At 61.0% G+C, this 16844-nt stretch overlaps 1 protein-coding gene across 1 annotated transcript in view; it reads left to right on the forward strand.

The window, feature by feature from the left end:
- The window catches only part of NCOR2 (nuclear receptor corepressor 2), a 160842-nt gene that overhangs the window by 135286 nt on the left and 8712 nt on the right, over window positions 1-16844 (forward strand). Inside the window, 15 exon segments of the mRNA XM_007448653.1 lie at window positions 2639-2779; window positions 3169-3255; window positions 3959-4257; window positions 6096-6450; window positions 7593-7814; window positions 8387-8638; window positions 9477-9626; window positions 9753-9872; window positions 9970-10056; window positions 10059-10140; window positions 12540-12967; window positions 14193-14342; window positions 14575-14720; window positions 15200-15393; window positions 16280-16429. Of these exon segments, the coding sequence (XP_007448715.1) occupies window positions 2639-2779; window positions 3169-3255; window positions 3959-4257; window positions 6096-6450; window positions 7593-7814; window positions 8387-8638; window positions 9477-9626; window positions 9753-9872; window positions 9970-10056; window positions 10059-10140; window positions 12540-12967; window positions 14193-14342; window positions 14575-14720; window positions 15200-15393; window positions 16280-16429 (2863 nt within the window).

Raw genomic sequence — 16844 nt, forward strand, 5'->3', positions numbered from 1 at the left:
AGCACAGGCTCCGGACACGCAGGCTCAGCGGCCATGGCTCACGGGCCCAGCCGCTCCGCAGCATGTGGGATCTTCCCGGACAGGGGCACGAACCCGCATCCCCTGCATCAGCAGACGGACTCCCAACCACTGCGCCACCAGGGAAACCCCCTCGGGCATCTTTGATGCCCGGGAAGGATCCTCTAGGTGAGAGGACCAGTGGTGACCTGGAGGTGGTTGGTCATGTGGTCACTTGGTGTTTACTGGGGGCCGCCCATATGCTGGGGGCCCAGCGGATGAAGCCCCCTCAGAGAGCTCTCAGGACGCCCGCCCAGGATGCAAATGGGACGTCACCTTGTTAATCTTGAGTCACGGAAACCTGCCCGCATCCAGTGTGGCTTGCCCACCAAACCCCAGACTTTGGTGTTTCTGGAGTTGGTCAGGAGAGAAGGGTCCAGAAAATATGGTTGGGGTTAAAGGGCAGCCAGGTGTCTTCAGAAAACGAATCTAGGGGAGTGTGTTACCCTCCTGTCAGCTCCGTGTGGTTGAGAGCCAGGGTGAAGGAGTGTCTTGCCATCTTACGGATGTGGGAGCTGAGGTGCAGTGATGTCCAGTGGTCCTTCTGTGTGTCCACCCTCCTGGCCCCTCAAGAGAAAAGGAGGCCTGGGACTGGGGGAGCAGGGGCGGGGGTGTTTGGCCCATTGAGGTGGGTTCACAGGGAGGCAAGGCTGGGGTGACACCAGGAGAGGGGGTGACCTCCCCATCCCTGCAGGTATGTAAGCCAGCAGCAGGTAAGGATTGGCTTCAGCTGTCTCCACCTCTGCCCGGTTCTTTACAATTTAGGAAGCAAACTTGTGGCCAGCCTTGCTACACGTGTAGTAGGAGAACAGGCCCAGGGAGCAGAAGCCCAGGCTCACTCCCCCAGGCCTCTGGCCCAGCGCTCCTGGCAAACGCTGTGCTCTCTAATTGACACCACGTGGGTGGCAGGAAGGGGCGATGACCAGAGTGATGCGCCACCCCCTTGAGCCCTGGGCCCCCCACTTCAGTGCCCCTCACTCCTCTCTCCCTCTCTGGTTCCCCAACCAGGGAGCCCTGCCTGGAAGGAGTTAAGGAAGTAAAGGGCTGGGATGTGAATTTCCCGGCAGCCTCGGGCGCCCAGGGGCGCGGAGATAAAAGCCGCTAACGGGCGCCCCTCTCAGCGGCTGGCAGCTCTAGGGCTGCAAACTGCTCCTCTGGCGGCGGTGGGCGCGTTTTCCTCTCCCTCCGCCTCCGCCTGGCCCGGCTGCCCTCCCGCCCCCCAGGTCCTGGGAAGCGGAGGTGGTACCGTGGGGCTTAGGCACTTGCCTGTCTCTGCTGCCAAGTGGTGGAGACAGTCTTGGGGACAGGGTGTCAGCTGCATCTTCTGTGCCAACCTCGGTACCCGGCTGAGGGCCCTGGGGGATGGTCAGGGGCCCTGGAAGGGCAGACGGAGAGGCTGGCAGTCGAGGTGTTGTGAGCAGAGCCCTGGGTGGCATCTCAGCTCCGGCCTCCAGATCAGTTCTTGAGCCCCTACAGGCCTTAAGTTTGTCATCTGCAGAATGGGTATAAATCAAGGCTTTCAATTTCTCACGTGCTTCCTGGGAACAGAGAGGGCCGCAGGCCGGATGGAAGGCAGTAGGGGCCGGGGAGGACCTGGAGAGTGATGGCTGTGTCTACAGGGGCCCTGCCTCTGTTCTCCGATAGCTGACTGTCGCCCTGTAACGAGTGTGAGCTCGCTGGCCAGACTTCTAATCTCTCTGTTTTCATCTGAAATCTCTCAGTGCTTAAACATCAGCAATTAATTTTGAGCAAAGTTTGGAGCAGCAGCAGCGCGGCCTATCCGCTGGCCGCCAGTTTGCAGCCCCTGGAGTAGCTCATGCCCTGAGGATCCCGTGGGGTCACGATCGGAAATCCTGGGAGAGCGAGCGCACCCTTTATCCCAAGGGGCAGGCACGGGGCTCTCGGGAACTTGCTTCTGATACCCCCAGACTCAGCCACCCTTGGAAGGAGAGGCCCACTCGAGGAGCCCCCAGCCTGATGGGCGAGACCGAGGCTTGGCCTCCTCCAGGCTCGCCTCCTGGCTGCTCAGACCCTCGGCCTGTCGGGGGCCCGCGTGCCAGCCTGAGGAGCTCACCCTTTGGGCTCAGCCTGGCTTGGCAAGGCCGCCTCTGCTGTGGACACTCCTCGTCCCCTCCCTCCCCCGCCGCAGACACACACTCTCCCCACGTGGACACCAATGCACATAGTTTATTCCATGTGGCCTCACTTTGTCCTCAGTGGCCAGGTGTGCACGCACACACACTCTCACACATGTGCACACACACAGAGACCCACAGTGACACACACAAATGGTTGTGGTAACCCTGCACGTTCACACTCGGCTGGTGCATCTTTGCTCACGTGCACGTGGTTACACATGTTCACGTCACATGTCGGCTCCCACGAGTGGACGTGTTTGTGCAGAGTCACATACCCGCACGTGGTCAAAGGCACACACCTACCTGCCAGCAGAACAGGCCCTGGGCTGGACCGCAGGCTGTTGACTCCTGCCCACTGGGCCCGGCCGGTTTGCTGATACTGGGCCCAGTGCACACAGTTGCCCTGGGGCTGCCCCTCATTGTGAGATCGGTCTGGTTTCCAGGTGGCATGTCCGTGTCCCAGTGCTCCAAGGAGGATGGCAGGAGCAACTCAGGACCTCCCCACGAGACGGCCGCCCCCAAGCGCACCTATGACATGATGGAGGGCCGTGTCAGCAGGGCCATCTCCTCAGCCAGCATCGAAGGTGTGTGCCTTGCCCTGCTCCCTACTCCAGGGGGCACAGAAGGGCCAGGGGAGGGCCTAGGACCTGCCCCGGGGGCTTCCCTACTTGCTGGGTGATGGCAGGAAAGGGAGAGAATTTCTCTCTCTCAGCTCCCCTTGGAGGGAGGAGATGGGATGGTTGGCCCTACTTTACAGATAGGAAAACTGAGGCAGGGTTTTTCTGAAGCTCCATCTGGAGGTAGCACAGGGCCCGAGAAGTGGTCCTGTGCCGCCACCACTATCATCGTGGGGACTGACACCAAGTGGCTGGAGGGGCCCGCTGCTGGGAGGGGGCGCTGGAGACCCTGGCTCGTCACTGCCAAGGCCGGCTCGGGGAGCCACGAGATGATGCTCTTGTCCTCCCCCTCCCAGGTCTCATGGGCCGCGCCATCCCGCCTGAGCGACACAGCCCCCACCATCTCAAAGAACAGCACCACGTCCGAGGCTCCATCACGCAAGGTACCCTGCCCTCTGCTCCCCAAGTGCCCCCGCATGCCTGGCCACCACGCCCTCGTGGCAGCTACAACAAGCCCTTGGGTTTACAGTCAGGGTGGGCGGGGGAGGGAAGGCATACCAGAGTGCCATGGGTGCCCAGGTATGTGGAAAGGCATGTAACACACGTGGACGTGACAGGTATGTGTGCAGGTTGAAAGGCAGAGCAAGGCATTCCTTATGTATTTGAAAACAAAAAGAGAAAGCAAAATATTACCCATCACCCTCAACTTTGTAGACGTCATTTATTGAGCATCTACTGTACTCTGCGCTTGGTGCTACCCCAAGTGCTCTCTAGATATTATCTTATGGAACAGACTCCAAGAGGAAGATACAATTGGTGGGAGGATCAAAGAGGTCAGATACCCTGCCCAGGTTCTCCTGGCTGGTCAGTGGCAAGCCAGCTACCGTGAGCCCCATTCTATGCATCTTATCTATGTTATCTCACTGAATGTTCATGACTTGGTGAGGGGTTTCAGTTACTACTCCCATTCTATATGTGAGGAAATTGAGGCTCAGAGAGGGCAAGTCATGTGCTCAAGGTCACACAGCAAGCGAGGGCTTGAACCCAGGTAGTCTGGCTCCAGAAACTGCCAGCATGGAGGCCCCAGGTTAGGATGGGCGAGGTGGGGCGCAGGTGCAAGGGTCAGCGCCCCGTCCTCCCTGGCAGGGATCCCACGATCCTACGTGGAGGCCCAGGAAGACTACCAGCGTCGGGAGGCCAAGCTCCTGAAGCGTGAGGGCACGCCGCCCCCGCCACCCCCGCCCCCACGGGACCTGGCCGAGGCCTACAAGGCCCGGCCCTTGGAGGCCCTGGGCCCCCTGAAGCTGAAGCCTGCCCACGAGGGCCTGGTGGCGACAGTGAAGGAGGCCGGCCGCTCCATCCATGAGATTCCACGGGAGGAGCTGCGGCGCACGCCTGACCTGCCCCTGGCCCCGCGGCCGCTCAAGGAGGGCTCCATCACGCAGGTACGGGCGCAGGGCTGGGCGGCTGGGCCAAGATGGGGGCGGCGGGTGCTGATGGGCACCGCTCTGGCCCCTACAGATGGGGAAACTGAGGCCCAGACTTGTTGAGTGCCACGCCCAAGATCACACAGCTGCTCATCACTGAGCCGTCATCACGTACATTCCAGATTCCATACCAAGGCCTTTATACTATATCCGTGACCTCGTTCAATTGTATTTACAGCCCAGGAGAGTCATACCTATCATCCCCATTCTCCAGGTGGGGAAACTGAGGCCCAGAGAGATCAAGAAGCTTGCCAAACCCCAGAGCTAGATGTAATAATGAACGCCGGTCATGGATCGAACCCCCGATCTAGGACCATAAGACATCATGACTTATCTAACCCTCACAGCAGCACTCTGAGGTAGTTCTCTTACTGTCTGCATTTTAGTGGTGAGCAAACAGGTTCAGAGAGGTTAAACAGCTTGTCCAGGGTCACACAGCAGGTAAATGGCAGTTGTGCATCTCAAATCCACATGTCCCGAAATCTGCAATGTCTTTGCTTCTTGGCATCCACTCCTACCACCAGCATGTTGCACCTCACCCTACCCGCACCCCCGTGGCTCTGGCCCCCCAGAGGCCTCAGCCTGGTAGGGGAAGATGAGCTCTGATTGTGTGAGGAGCTGGTCGGTGGAAACCAACTAAGAACCAGTGTCTCTTCCCTTGGTCAGAGGTGGCTGATGTGAATGAGGAAGGAGCGTGGGATCCATCGGGGGCTGCGTGGCTGTGAGGTGGCAGGGACTGGGGAGGGTGTCCAGGAGGCCTACAGTTGGCTAACGGCACAGAGGTGCCCCGGGAGAAGGCGGGAGCGGTGGGAAGATTGTCGAAGGCCAGGGGACGGGTTTGACTCTCAGCCTCTGGGCAGTTGTGAAGCCATTGGCAAGAGTCCACCATGGATCCAAAAGGGAGGCCAGTCTGATTCTGGAATATTCTTTTTAAAATAAGGGCACTTCCCCTTCTTAAGAAAGTAATTAAAACACTCCTGAAGGGCTTCCCTGGTGGCGCAGTGGTTGGGAGTCCACCTGCCGATGCCGGGGACACGGGTTCGTGCCCCGGTCCGGGAAGATCCCATATGCCGCGGAGCGCCTGGGCCCGTGAGCCATGGCCGCTGAGCCTGCGCGTCCGGAGCCTGTGCTCCGCAACGGGAGAGGCCGCAACAGTGAGAAGCCCGTGTATGGCAAAAACAACAACAACAAACACTCCTGAATAAAAGCAGAGTTCTCTTACTTGGCAGAGACACAGAGCCCAATGTATCCTGGGTTTCCCCGGCCTGCGCAGACAGGGTGGGGTCTTCTCCCAGGCGGCCGGGCTGCAGCTCGTCCATGACCCCTGTTTCTTCAGCTGCCCTTTCTGGCCATAGAGCAAACATAAACCTCTGCCCTGACCTCTGAGACTTGAGCCTCAGGGCGGTGGAACTGGATTTTGCGGCTGGCTTTTCTGGCTTGGCGTTGGGTGGGCCGCAGAGGGTCCCAGACTGACAGGAAGAAGGTATTTGCCCTCATGGGGGTGGTAAGTCTCTTTCCAGCAAACCCCAAGGGCCAACAGAGGTTCCCCCACTTGCTCCAGGAAGGGCTAACCTCTGAACTTTGTGCCCCCTCCTGCAGCCCCCCAGGTGGCTCCGGTGGCCAGGGTCCAGGACAGGGGTGGGCAGGGCAGGGACAGGTGTGCGCTCATCTTAGGCTTAGCAAAGCCCTTCCTCCCCCGCCCCTGGAGGCATGAGATGTCGCTCCCATTTCATAGCTGAGAAACTGAGGCTCAGAGCGGTTGTGTAGCTGATGCTCATCCCCCCCTTGCCCCTCAGGGCACCCCGCTCAAGTATGACACCAGCACGTCCTCCACCGGCTCCAAAAAGCACGACGTGCGCTCCATCATCGGCAGCCCCGGCCGGACGTTCCCGGCGGTGCACCCGTTGGACGTGATGGCCGACACCCGGGCGCTGGAGCGCGCCTGCTACGAGGAGAGTCTGAAGAGCCGGCCGGGCGCTGTCAGCAGCTCGGGGGGCTCCATCACCCGGGGGGCCCCGGTCATCGTGCCTGAGCTGGGCAAGCCACGGCAGAGCCCCCTGACCTACGAGGACCACGCGGCGCCCTTCACCAGCCACCTACCCCGCGGATCACCGGTGACCACACGGGAGCCAACCCCGCGCCTGCAGGAGGGTGCGTGGGGCGCTGCGCGAGGTGGGGCGGGGCCATGGGGTGGGGCGGGGCCTCGGTGGGCTCCGGTCTCTGAAACTGCCTTACCATCCACTCCTTAGCTCAGGAGCATCCTCGGGGCCACCACATCCATTCCATCTGCCAGACCAGTGGGTTCTACCTCCAAACCATTCTCAGGATTCTCTCCACCCCTCGGCCACCTCCAGATCACCTGGCTTCCCTGACTTCTCTCTTGTCCTGCTAATAATCTGCTCCCCAAACGGCAGCCTGAATACTTTTTTTGAAATATTTACATCAGATTACGCCACTGTTCTGCTTAAATCTTTCTAGTGACTTCTCACTGCACTTAGGAAAAAATCACCCTTTTCCGCCATGGCCTTGGGAGCCTGCAGGATCCCGCCCCACCCACCTTTCCATCTTACTGCCAGATTCCTTTATCTGCTGCTTTATGTCTCTTCCTTGACCACACTCAGCTCATTCTTTGCTCAAGACCTTTGCACGTGCTGTCCCCTGTGCCTGAAATCCGCCCCCGCCCCCGCCCCCAGCCCACCACCCGCCTTTCAGATCTTTACCTAACTGGTTTCTTTTGCGCCCTTCAGGACTCTGTTCAAATGTCACATCCTCAGGGAGGCCTCTTATGACCACCCTCCCCCGCTTCAGTATTCTGGTCACGTTCTGTCACATTTTAAAAAAATTTTCAGAGCATTTATTACTCTGAGATTCTTTTTCGATGACTAGTTGATCATCTGTCTCCTGCATTGAATGTCAGCCCCACGGGGGCCAGGATTTTTCTGTTTTGTTCAGCGGGGGAGCCCTAGCTCTTAGAAAGTGCTCGGCATGTCGTAGACACTTAATAAATATTTTTGGTTGATTGAAGGAATGCACAAGAAAGGGAATGAAGGAAAGAAAGAATGAACTTTTTAAAAGAGCTAAAATACAGAAGCAAATGAGTGAATGAATAAATAAAAGGAAAAATGAACTAGATGCAAATGGATGGATGACGAGGCCTGGTCCCTGGGGATCCCAGAGACCCTACCCTCAAATGACTTCCCCTAAGCACTAGCCTTGGCAGCCCCCAGTGTTGGAGGCTGGGACACCTATGGCACAGAGGTCTGATGCCATCCCCACTTGGCCCGTCCCCACAGGCAGCCTCTCGTCCAGCAAGGCGTCCCAGGATCGGAAGCTGACGTCCACGCCCCGTGAGATTGCCAAGTCCCCGCACGGCACCGTGCCTGAGCATCACCCCCACCCCATGTCGCCCTACGAGCACCTGCTCCGGGGCGTGAGTGGCGTGGACCTGTACCGCGGCCACATCCCGCTGGCCTTTGACCCCACCTCCATACCCCGTGGGATCCCTCTGGATGCAGGTGATTGTCCCGGACCCATAGAACCCTGAGGCATCAGTGTCAGCCCGAGGGCTCCTCGGGCATCAACTAGCTGCCACTAGGTGGGGAAACTGAGGCATGGTGGGGGGGAGACCCAACAGTGTAATCATGTCAACAGTTTAGGTGAGAAACAGAATTTCTCTTAGGGGTCTGAGGGACATGCCGGGTTAAACGTTTTTCAGTGGTTTTCTTTTCCTGCGGAACTTATCAGTGCCTTTAAAATTGCAAATGTATCAAAAGAGGGCTCAAGGGTGAGCGTTCCCCAGACGGACGGGATCTGACAATCCGTTTAGAAGGATGCAGCCCTTAGGTATTTTAGTGATCCCCATTTTGGATGCCCTGTGTTTAGGGGAATTTCCATCCAAAGAACGTTATCAATCAGAGACACCCACGTGTGTGTCGGGGCAGCGAGGGTTTTTCTCCTTCTAGGCTCTCAGTTCTGTTTTCTGGGGGGTGTTTGGGAGAAACTGTGAGGGCACTGAGACTGGCGGGGTGGGGTGGCATTCCCAGCCGAGGTGTGGGCCGGTCTGACCTTGCTCCCCTTCTCCCGGCAGCCGCTGCCTATTACCTGCCCCGGCACCTGGCCCCCAACCCCACCTACCCACACCTGTACCCGCCTTACCTCATCCGCGGCTACCCCGACACGGCGGCACTGGAGAACCGCCAGACAATCATCAACGACTACATCACCTCGCAGCAGATGCACCACAACGCGGCCACCGCCATGGCCCAGCGAGCTGACATGCTGAGGGGCCTGTCGCCCCGCGAGTCCTCGTTGGCGCTCAACTACGCCGCCGGCCCGCGAGGTGGGTGGGGCAGAGCACTGCCAGTCACGCGGGTGGGCAGAACCCGCCACCCAGAATTGGCCTTATTCCTGGTCTGCCCAGGGTCCTGAGAGCACAGGACACGTGCGTGCCCACGCGTGCACGTCTGTCCTTGCCGAGGCGGCTAGAGCAGTTGCCTTAGAGGCTCGGGTTGTATCACTGCGCGGAGAGCACACACAGACCTGGCAGATGGTGCAAGGTTGTGTGTGGTGTGTGTCCTGGATGCATACACACGGGCTCTGCATGTGCTTGTGTCCTCTTGGTATGTGCGGTCCCTGGTGTTTAAAAAAAAAAAAAAAAGATGGAAACGTGAGGCCGTTTGAACTTCGGGTTCCCTTGAGTCGAAACCAGCCCGTGGCTGCTTTGCACGTGCATATTACAGTCACCTTGTGGAAACACTGCTGGGATGTGCTTCCGGAACAACCAAGTATAGTTATGGTCCAGTTAGTAAAATCAGTCACACTAGGTATTTCATACAGTGGGGATTGAGTACCAGCAAAGGACTGCAGAGGGTCAAAGGCAAGAAGGGCACACCAAGAGCACACCAAAAGAGCAAAATAGGCATAGCAAGGTATGCAGGGCTGCCAACTGCAAGCCACGTCCACTTCAGGGTTTGGGAGCGAAGGGATGGGGTGCTATGAGCACCCAGCATTCAGAGAAGGGTCCTGCGGGCCCGGTGCGGGGACCAAGGAGGGAGCATCCGGCCGTGCTGCTCCTCAGAGGACGCGCGGCGCTGCACCAGCTGGGGTGGTCCGGCCAGGAGGCAGCCTGGCCCCTCTCCCCCGACCGCTGCAGCCCGGCCCCACCTCCTCTGTCACAGGCATCATCGACCTGTCCCAAGTGCCACACCTGCCTGTGCTGGTGCCCCCGACACCAGGCACTCCAGCCACCGCCATGGACCGCCTAGCCTACCTCCCCACGGCACCGCAGCACTTCAGCAGCCGGCTCAGCAGCTCCCCGCTCTCCCCAGGTGATGCCCCCACCCCCGTTCTGGGCGTCCTCGGGCAGATGCCTTGCCCTCTCTGTTCCACCCCGGAAGACAAGTCCAGGGCCCCTCCTGTGTCCGGGGCTGAGCCGCAGGCCTTTGGGTTTCCAGGAGGCCCCACCCACCTGACAAAACCCACGGCCACGTCCTCGTCCGAGAGGGAGCGGGAACGGGAGAAGTCCATCCTCGCGTCCACCACCACGGTGGAGCATGCGCCCATCTGGAGGCCTGGTAGGATGACGGAGCCGCCAGCACGCGCCCCACGCCCCAGCGGTCCCTGTGGCTGCGCGTGGCCTGCCCCTCTGATCCCACGGCTTGTTTCCACCAGGTACGGAGCAGAGTGGCGGTGGCGGCGGCGGCGGCGGCGGCGGCGGCAGCGAGGGATGCGGGAATCGCGGAGCCCCGGCCCGGGCGCCCGGCCGAGGCCCAGCGTGCTGCACAACACGGGCATGAAGAGCATTATCACCTCCGTGGAGCCCAGCACGCCCACGGTCCTGAGGTGGGCCAGGTTGGCACAGGGGAGGGGACAGGCGGTGGGGGGGGCGGTCACTGGATACAGGTTGGGGGGGGATGCACAAGTGTACCGATGGGTTGGGAGGTATACGGGAGAGTGAGCAATGGCTGGGCAGGTAGGTGGGTGGGTGGCTAGGTGGGTGAGAAGGTAAAGAGATGGGTGATTGGGTTAGTTGGATGGGTGGGTGGATAGGTGAATGGATGGATGGGTGGATAATAGACTTTGGGTGGGTAAGTGGATGGATGACAGGTGAGTAGGTAGATGGATGGGTGGATAATAGACTTTGGGTGGGTAAGTGGATGGATGACAGGTGAGTAGGTAGATGGATGGGTGGATAATAGACTTTGGGTGGGTAAGTGGATGGATGACAGGTGAGTAGGTAGATGCATAGGTGGGTCAGTGGTGGGTAGATGGGTGGCGGAGCTAGATGAATGGGCAGGTGGGGGGGTAGACGGATAGATAACAGCGGGTGGGTGGGTGGATGGATGGATGGTTGTGTTGGAGAGCTAGGTGAAAGGTGGATGGATGGAGGTGGATGAACAGATGGTGGGTAATTGGATGGAGGTTGGGTTAGATGGGTGAGCAGGTAGGTGGATGGATGGGTAGATGGGTGAGTAGATAGGTGATGGGTTGAGTAGGTGGGTGGATGGGTGGTTGGGTTGGGTTAGGTAGGTAGGTGGGGAGGTGGGTGGATAGATGGGTAGGTGGACAGGTGATGAGTTGGGTAGATGGCTGGGGGGGTTGGCTGGGTAGATGGATGAGTAGGTGGTTCATTGGGTAGATGGATGGCGAGTTGGGTGGGCGGGTAGGGGAGTAGTTGGGTAGGTTGTCGAGTTCAGGAATGGAGTCTGTGGAGCAGAGAGGGCGAGACAGTGAGGCCTGTGAGGAGAGCCTTGCCTTTCCCTCCCAGCATTCAGCGGGGCCCTACAGGGAGCAGAGCGCCTGTCTTGCGCAGACAAGGCCCAGAGGCTCCGTGAAGACGGGAGAAGGCGCAGAGGTCCCATGTGCCCCCCCGCCAGCCCCGGAGTCCACTTCCTGTCACGACAGGCCCAAGACCCACCTCCCACCCCCTGCCCGAGGTCTGTGGGCAGAGCTGCCCGACGGGGGAGGGAGCTTCCCCAGTGCCCCTGCCCGCCCAGGGGCAGTTTGGAGGCGGCTGCTTCTTCCAGAATGAAGTAACCATTCATGCAAGTACCCTTCCATTTGGCTGGTCTAAGTCATACCTCCCCCACCACCATTCCAACTGTGAAAAATGACATCATTTCCTAAGCGCACAGCCTTGTCCCCTCTGAGTCAGGTCCCCAGCGGGCACGCATGGCAGGAGCGCCTGAGTCTCACAGTGGGGCACCCAGGCGTGAGCTCCCACCGGCAAGCACCGGTGAGAGGCTGTAGCAGGGACATCAAGCCCTTTCCCAGTGGCAGCTGAGTAAGACCCCTGGGAGAGAGGGTTAGCACAAGGCTTCCTCATGGAAAACGCTAGGCTTGACAGGCCACAAGAGATGGTGTCGGGCCAGCTCACGTCCAAGCCTGTTTCCTCATCTGCAGAGCAGGGATAGTTACATTGACCCTGTGAAGGTCAGAGAGAGTGCGTCTGTGCATTCCTTCTTCCTGGTGGGCCTGCGGTGGGTCTCCTGCCCTGTGCTGGGTACGGGGGACACGGTAATGGTTGACGCAGTGCCCTCTTAGGGCTTGTGGGCTAGACCCATAAGCCTCTGGGGTAAGGAAGAGCGCTCCGGGCAGAGGGGACGACAGGGAGCCCTGTGTGGCCCCTGATGGCGGAGGTGGGAGAGCTGGACCCCACTGCCCTGTCCTTTAACCACCCGCCCTAGGCCGCCCTCTGGGCCTTTGCCCTGTGGCTCACTCATTTCCTCCCCAGCGCATGTCCCAGCCCCTCAGAGAGTCCCCCGTGAGCCCTGCCTAAGAGCTCCCTTGCCATTCTGTTAGCAGAACGTAACCCAGACCCGTTCACCTTCGAGCAGTTGCCACGCTGATAGGGGTTTAATTTATCACGTTATCACATTAAGACGTGCGTAGTCTGTCTTCTCACCTAGAATGTATGGCGCTTTTGTCTGTTCTGTGCACTGCCGTACCCCAGTGTCTAGAACAGCGCCTGACACATAGTAGGTGCTCAGTAAAAAGTTTTGGGCTGACGAGCTGATGGGCTAGATGGACGGCGGGTGGATGGGGTAGGTGAGGCCACGTGGCACGGGGGCTCGCAGGTCACGGTCCGCAGCGTTTATTCTGAGAGCAGTAGGGAGAGTGGGAGCTCTTCCGGGCAGGGGTGACTCCGCAGGGTGTCAAAGTGAGGGAGTGACCCTGCCTCGGCCTCACAGGCCCCGGCTATGGCTCGCTCAGCCACTGACCCTCCCTCTCTCCTCCCCCAGGTCCACCTCCACCTCCTCGCCTGTCCGCCCGGCCGCCACATTCCCACCCACCACCCACTGCCCACTGGGTGGCACCCTCGACGGGGTCTACCCCACCCTCCTGGAGCCTGTCTTGCTGCCTAAGGAGGCCCCGCGGGTCACCCGGCCCGAGCGGCCCCGAGCAGACGCCGGCCACACCTTCCTCGCCAAGCCCCCAGCCCGCGCGGGGCTGGAGCCCGCGTCCTCCCCCGGCAAGGGCTCCGAGCCCCGGCCCCTGGCGCCGCCTGGCTCCGGCCACGCAGCCATCGCCCGCGCCCCGGCGAAGGGCCTCACGCCCCACCACGCCAGCCCGGACCAGCCAGCGCCGCCCGCCTCGGCCTCGGACCTGCACCGGGAAAAGACTCAAAGTAAACCCTTTTCCATCCAGGAATTGGAACTCCGTTCTCTGGGTAAGACCACCCTGACAGCGGCCACCTTCATAGACGCGATAATCATGCGTCAAATTGCTCACGATAAAGGGCCGCGAGAAGGAGGTTCGCTGGCCAACGACTCCCCTCGCGATGGTAAGACTCCTGGCCCCGCCGCCCACCCGCTCCGTCTTGTGGCCTAAAGATATTTTCAGATCTCTGCTTTTTATTTTTCCCCCATTTTTCGTTGGTTTTGGTATTTTGTTTTGAAAGTCGTCTTCGTCGATTGCACGCTCTGATGGTTCCTCCAGCCGCGCACACCCCCTCTGAAGGGGGGCAAGCCTCATCCTTTGCACATCGTTTTATCATGATTTTTTTGTGTTGTTTCGGATTTTCGCTTTTTTTCCTTTAATGAATGGATCTGTGATTTCGACTTTAGCCGCGCCTCCCATCTCCCCCTTTGCGCCTTTGTCTGGGGAGCAGGGCTGCAGAGGGGCGCAGGCCGATGCCTCCCACCCCCACCCCCCACCCCACCACCCGGGCCCCCCCCCCCCCCCCCCCCCCCCCCCCGCATGGGGTGCAGAGAAGACGGGGAGGGGGGGAGCGCCGCCACTCTCCAGGAGGAGCTGGGAACCTGCCCCCTGCGTCCTGCCCAGGTCGTGAGGGTGTCTTGGGGGTACTCTGCCCCACGCTCCCCTTGCCAACCCACCAGCCAGCAGCCCCGGGGGACGAGGGGCGTCCTCCATGCTGGAGCGGGGCTGTGGCCCGGCGGGGACACTGGGACCTGAGTGTCGCTCCCGCCCCAGCCCTCACCGACCCCACTCCCTCACCGCCCGTCCGTCCGCTGCCCCTACACTCCCTTCGCAGAGACTCATCCTCCCCCATGTCACTCTCCCCGCCCCTGGCCCGCCAGCACCACCGGGCTCTGTCTCCGTCCCTTTTCCCACCTGTGCTGCTGTCCAGCTCTCCCTCTGCTTGGATCTCTCCGCGTCGCCCTCCGCCCTCCTGCCTGTGCGTCCTGTTCTCTGTGCTGCTCCCACGTCCAGCTCTCTCTACAGCCCTCTCTCCCTGCAGCCCCCGTCCCTCTTTTCTCACTCTGCCCCGACCCCTGACCGGCCAGCAGACCCCACGCTGGCTCTCTCCCTCTCTCTCTCTCGGCCCCAGCCCCCACCCCCGGCCTGGGGGACCCAGCCAGTGTGGGAGGGTAGGCTGGGAGGGGCAGCCTGGCCCTGGCGCTGGCCTGACTCGCGGCCTCACCCGGCTTCAGGTTACCACGGTGGCGGCTACAGCCCTGATGGGGTGGAGCCCGTCAGCCCCGTGAGCTCACCCAGCCTGACCCATGACAAGGGGCTCCCCAAGCACCTGGAGGAACTCGACAAGAGCCACCTGGAAGGGGACCTGCGGCACAAGCAGCCAGGTAGGGTCCCGCCCTGCCTCCGAGCCCCCTCCCGCCCCCCCACCCCCGCGTGTGAGACAGGGACGGTTGTCACCCCGTCGCGCAGGTGGGGAAACTGAGGCGCTCAGAGGTGGCAGAATCGGCCTTGCGCCACAGCTCAGAGGGCAGAGCCAGGCTCTGAGGGCAGCAGCCCCGTCAGGCACACGCCTCGCCCCCCTCAGCCACGCCCTGACCTGCTCTGCTCTGCCCGCAGGCCCGGGGAAGCTCAGCGGCGAGGCTGCACACCTCCCACACCTGCGGCCGCTGCCCGAGAGCCAGCCCTCGTCCAGCCCGCTGCTCCAGACCACCCCAGGGGTCAAAGGTCACCAGCGGGTGGTCACGCTGGCACAGCACATCAGTGTAACTACCCCTCCTCTGCCCCCTCCTCGTTGCCTTTGTACCTGGGGTGGGACCCGGCCCCGAGGAAGGGGCGGGGGTGGGTCCACGCACCGTCTGGTGGGTAGCCTGAGTCCTGGTGAGGTGAGCCAGGGATCTGGGGGTTGGTGAAGGCAAGCCATGCCAGGGGTCCCAGAGTCTCAAACTCAGGTGCTATATTCGCCCCCTCATCCAGCTGATGGAGCCTCAGGTGCACGAGCCCAGCTGCGATCCACATCTTACACACGCTGGTCAGGGGAACCCGACCCACCTGGGGGCCCACTTTGAGACTTGGGCCAGTGCCCCCACCCCATGCACTTGGGGGCATTGAGGCTGTGTGGGCAGGCCCGAAGCCCCCGGGTTCTGCCCCCAAAGCTCAGTCCGCTGCCCTCACCCCACTTGGAAGGTTCTGGGAGATGGCTGGCGCCTGACCCTGCTCCTGTCCCCTGACCCTTGGCCTGCAGGAGGTCATCACGCAGGACTACACGCGGCACCACCCGCAGCAGCTCAGCGCGCCCCTCCCTGCCCCCCTTTACTCCTTCCCTGGAGCCAGCTGCCCTGTCCTGGACCTTCGCCGCCCACCCAGCGACCTCTACCTCCCAGCCCCGGACCATGGCGCCCCGGCCCATGGCTCACCCCACAGTGAAGGGGGCAAGAGGTGAGTGGCGGTGGGAGACAGGGTGCCCCTTGCTGGTCACCACCGAGAGGGCTCTGTTAGGTGTCTGCTGCGGGAAGCTTGAGCCCAATAAAGTGCGAGGCCCGCCTGGAGCCATTGCACATATGAGAAACCGAGGTTCAGGGAGATCGGGGAGTTTGCTCAAGGTCACGGCGCAGCTGGACAATAGCTGTTACATACGCCACACTCGGGGGGATTCCAGGCACCAAGCTGCATACTTCACACCTGTTAACCGGGATCCTCATCACAACCTTGGGAAGTGTGGGCAGTGTTATCCCATTTCACAGACAAAGAAACTGAGGCACAGAGCAGTGAATTCACTTGCCTATAGGGACGCAGCCAGTAAATGGCGGAGCTGGGATTCGAAGCAGAGCCATGTGGTTTGAGAGCCGCCTCCTAACGGGCACATACACACTTGCACTCCTGGTTACCCCTGGGGGGCTCCCTGGTCAGAGAGGAGAGGAATGGGGAGGGACCCCCGCTCTAGGATGAAGGAGCCATTCCGGGTGGTGCACAGAGTTGGGGAGACAGCAGCATGTCTTTGGGGGAACAGTGGGGTCCCTGGCGTCAGGGTGCAGCAGGGGTTCAACAAAGTGCCACCCGTGGGCCAGATTCAGCCCACGGCCTGTTCTTGCATGGTCCATGAGCTAAAGATGATTTTACGTTTTTAAAGAAGGAGAATATACAGCAGAGACTACAAGTGGCCCACGATGCCTGAAATGTTTGCTATCTGACCCTTTGCAGGAAAAGCGTGCTAACCCTTGGTTTAGAACGAGGCAGGGCTTAGCGGGGAGTGGAGAAAGGGATGCGCCCCCTTCAAGAGGGAGCTCTGAGCTCTGACCACCGCAGGGACCCTCTCTCCGCCCAGGTCTCCAGAGCCAAGCAAGACGTCAGCCTTGGGCAGCAGTGAGGATGGTATAGAACCTGTGTCCCCGCCGGAGGGCATGGCAGAGCCCGGGCATCCCCGGAGCACCGTGTACCCGCTGCTGTACCGGCACGGGGAGCAGGTGGAGCCCAGGTACCTGCATGGCAGCCCCTCCCCTTCCTGGGACGCTCAGGACTCGGGCCCTTGCCCACCTGCGGCCTCGATCCACCACTGCGCAGCTGGGGGCTTGGCAAGGGCTTTGGGGTGCAGCCGGGGGGCCTCAGACACGCTAAACAATGTCAAAACTTGGCGGACCTCCACGGCTGCTTCCTGAGCCTTGGGCTGGGGTCCCTTAGCTCAGGCCCGGCCCCTGTTGCCGGCACTTGAGGGTCTGAGAAATAAAGAGCCAAGTGTGCTGGACCAAACTGGGGCCGCGGCGGCGCGGGCGCGGGGGGGGGGGGGGGGGGGGGGGGCGGGGCGGGCACTTACAGAGGTGTTCTGGCACTGCACGCTGGAGCTGTTGAAGCGCAGGGCGGGCACCCTCTGCTCGCTGGCCTGGGTGCTGGGG

This window comes from Lipotes vexillifer, unplaced genomic scaffold (genome assembly GCF_000442215.2).
Source record: "Lipotes vexillifer unplaced genomic scaffold, Lipotes_vexillifer_v1.1 scaffold21, whole genome shotgun sequence".
Classification (NCBI taxonomy): Eukaryota; Metazoa; Chordata; class Mammalia; order Artiodactyla; family Lipotidae; genus Lipotes; species Lipotes vexillifer.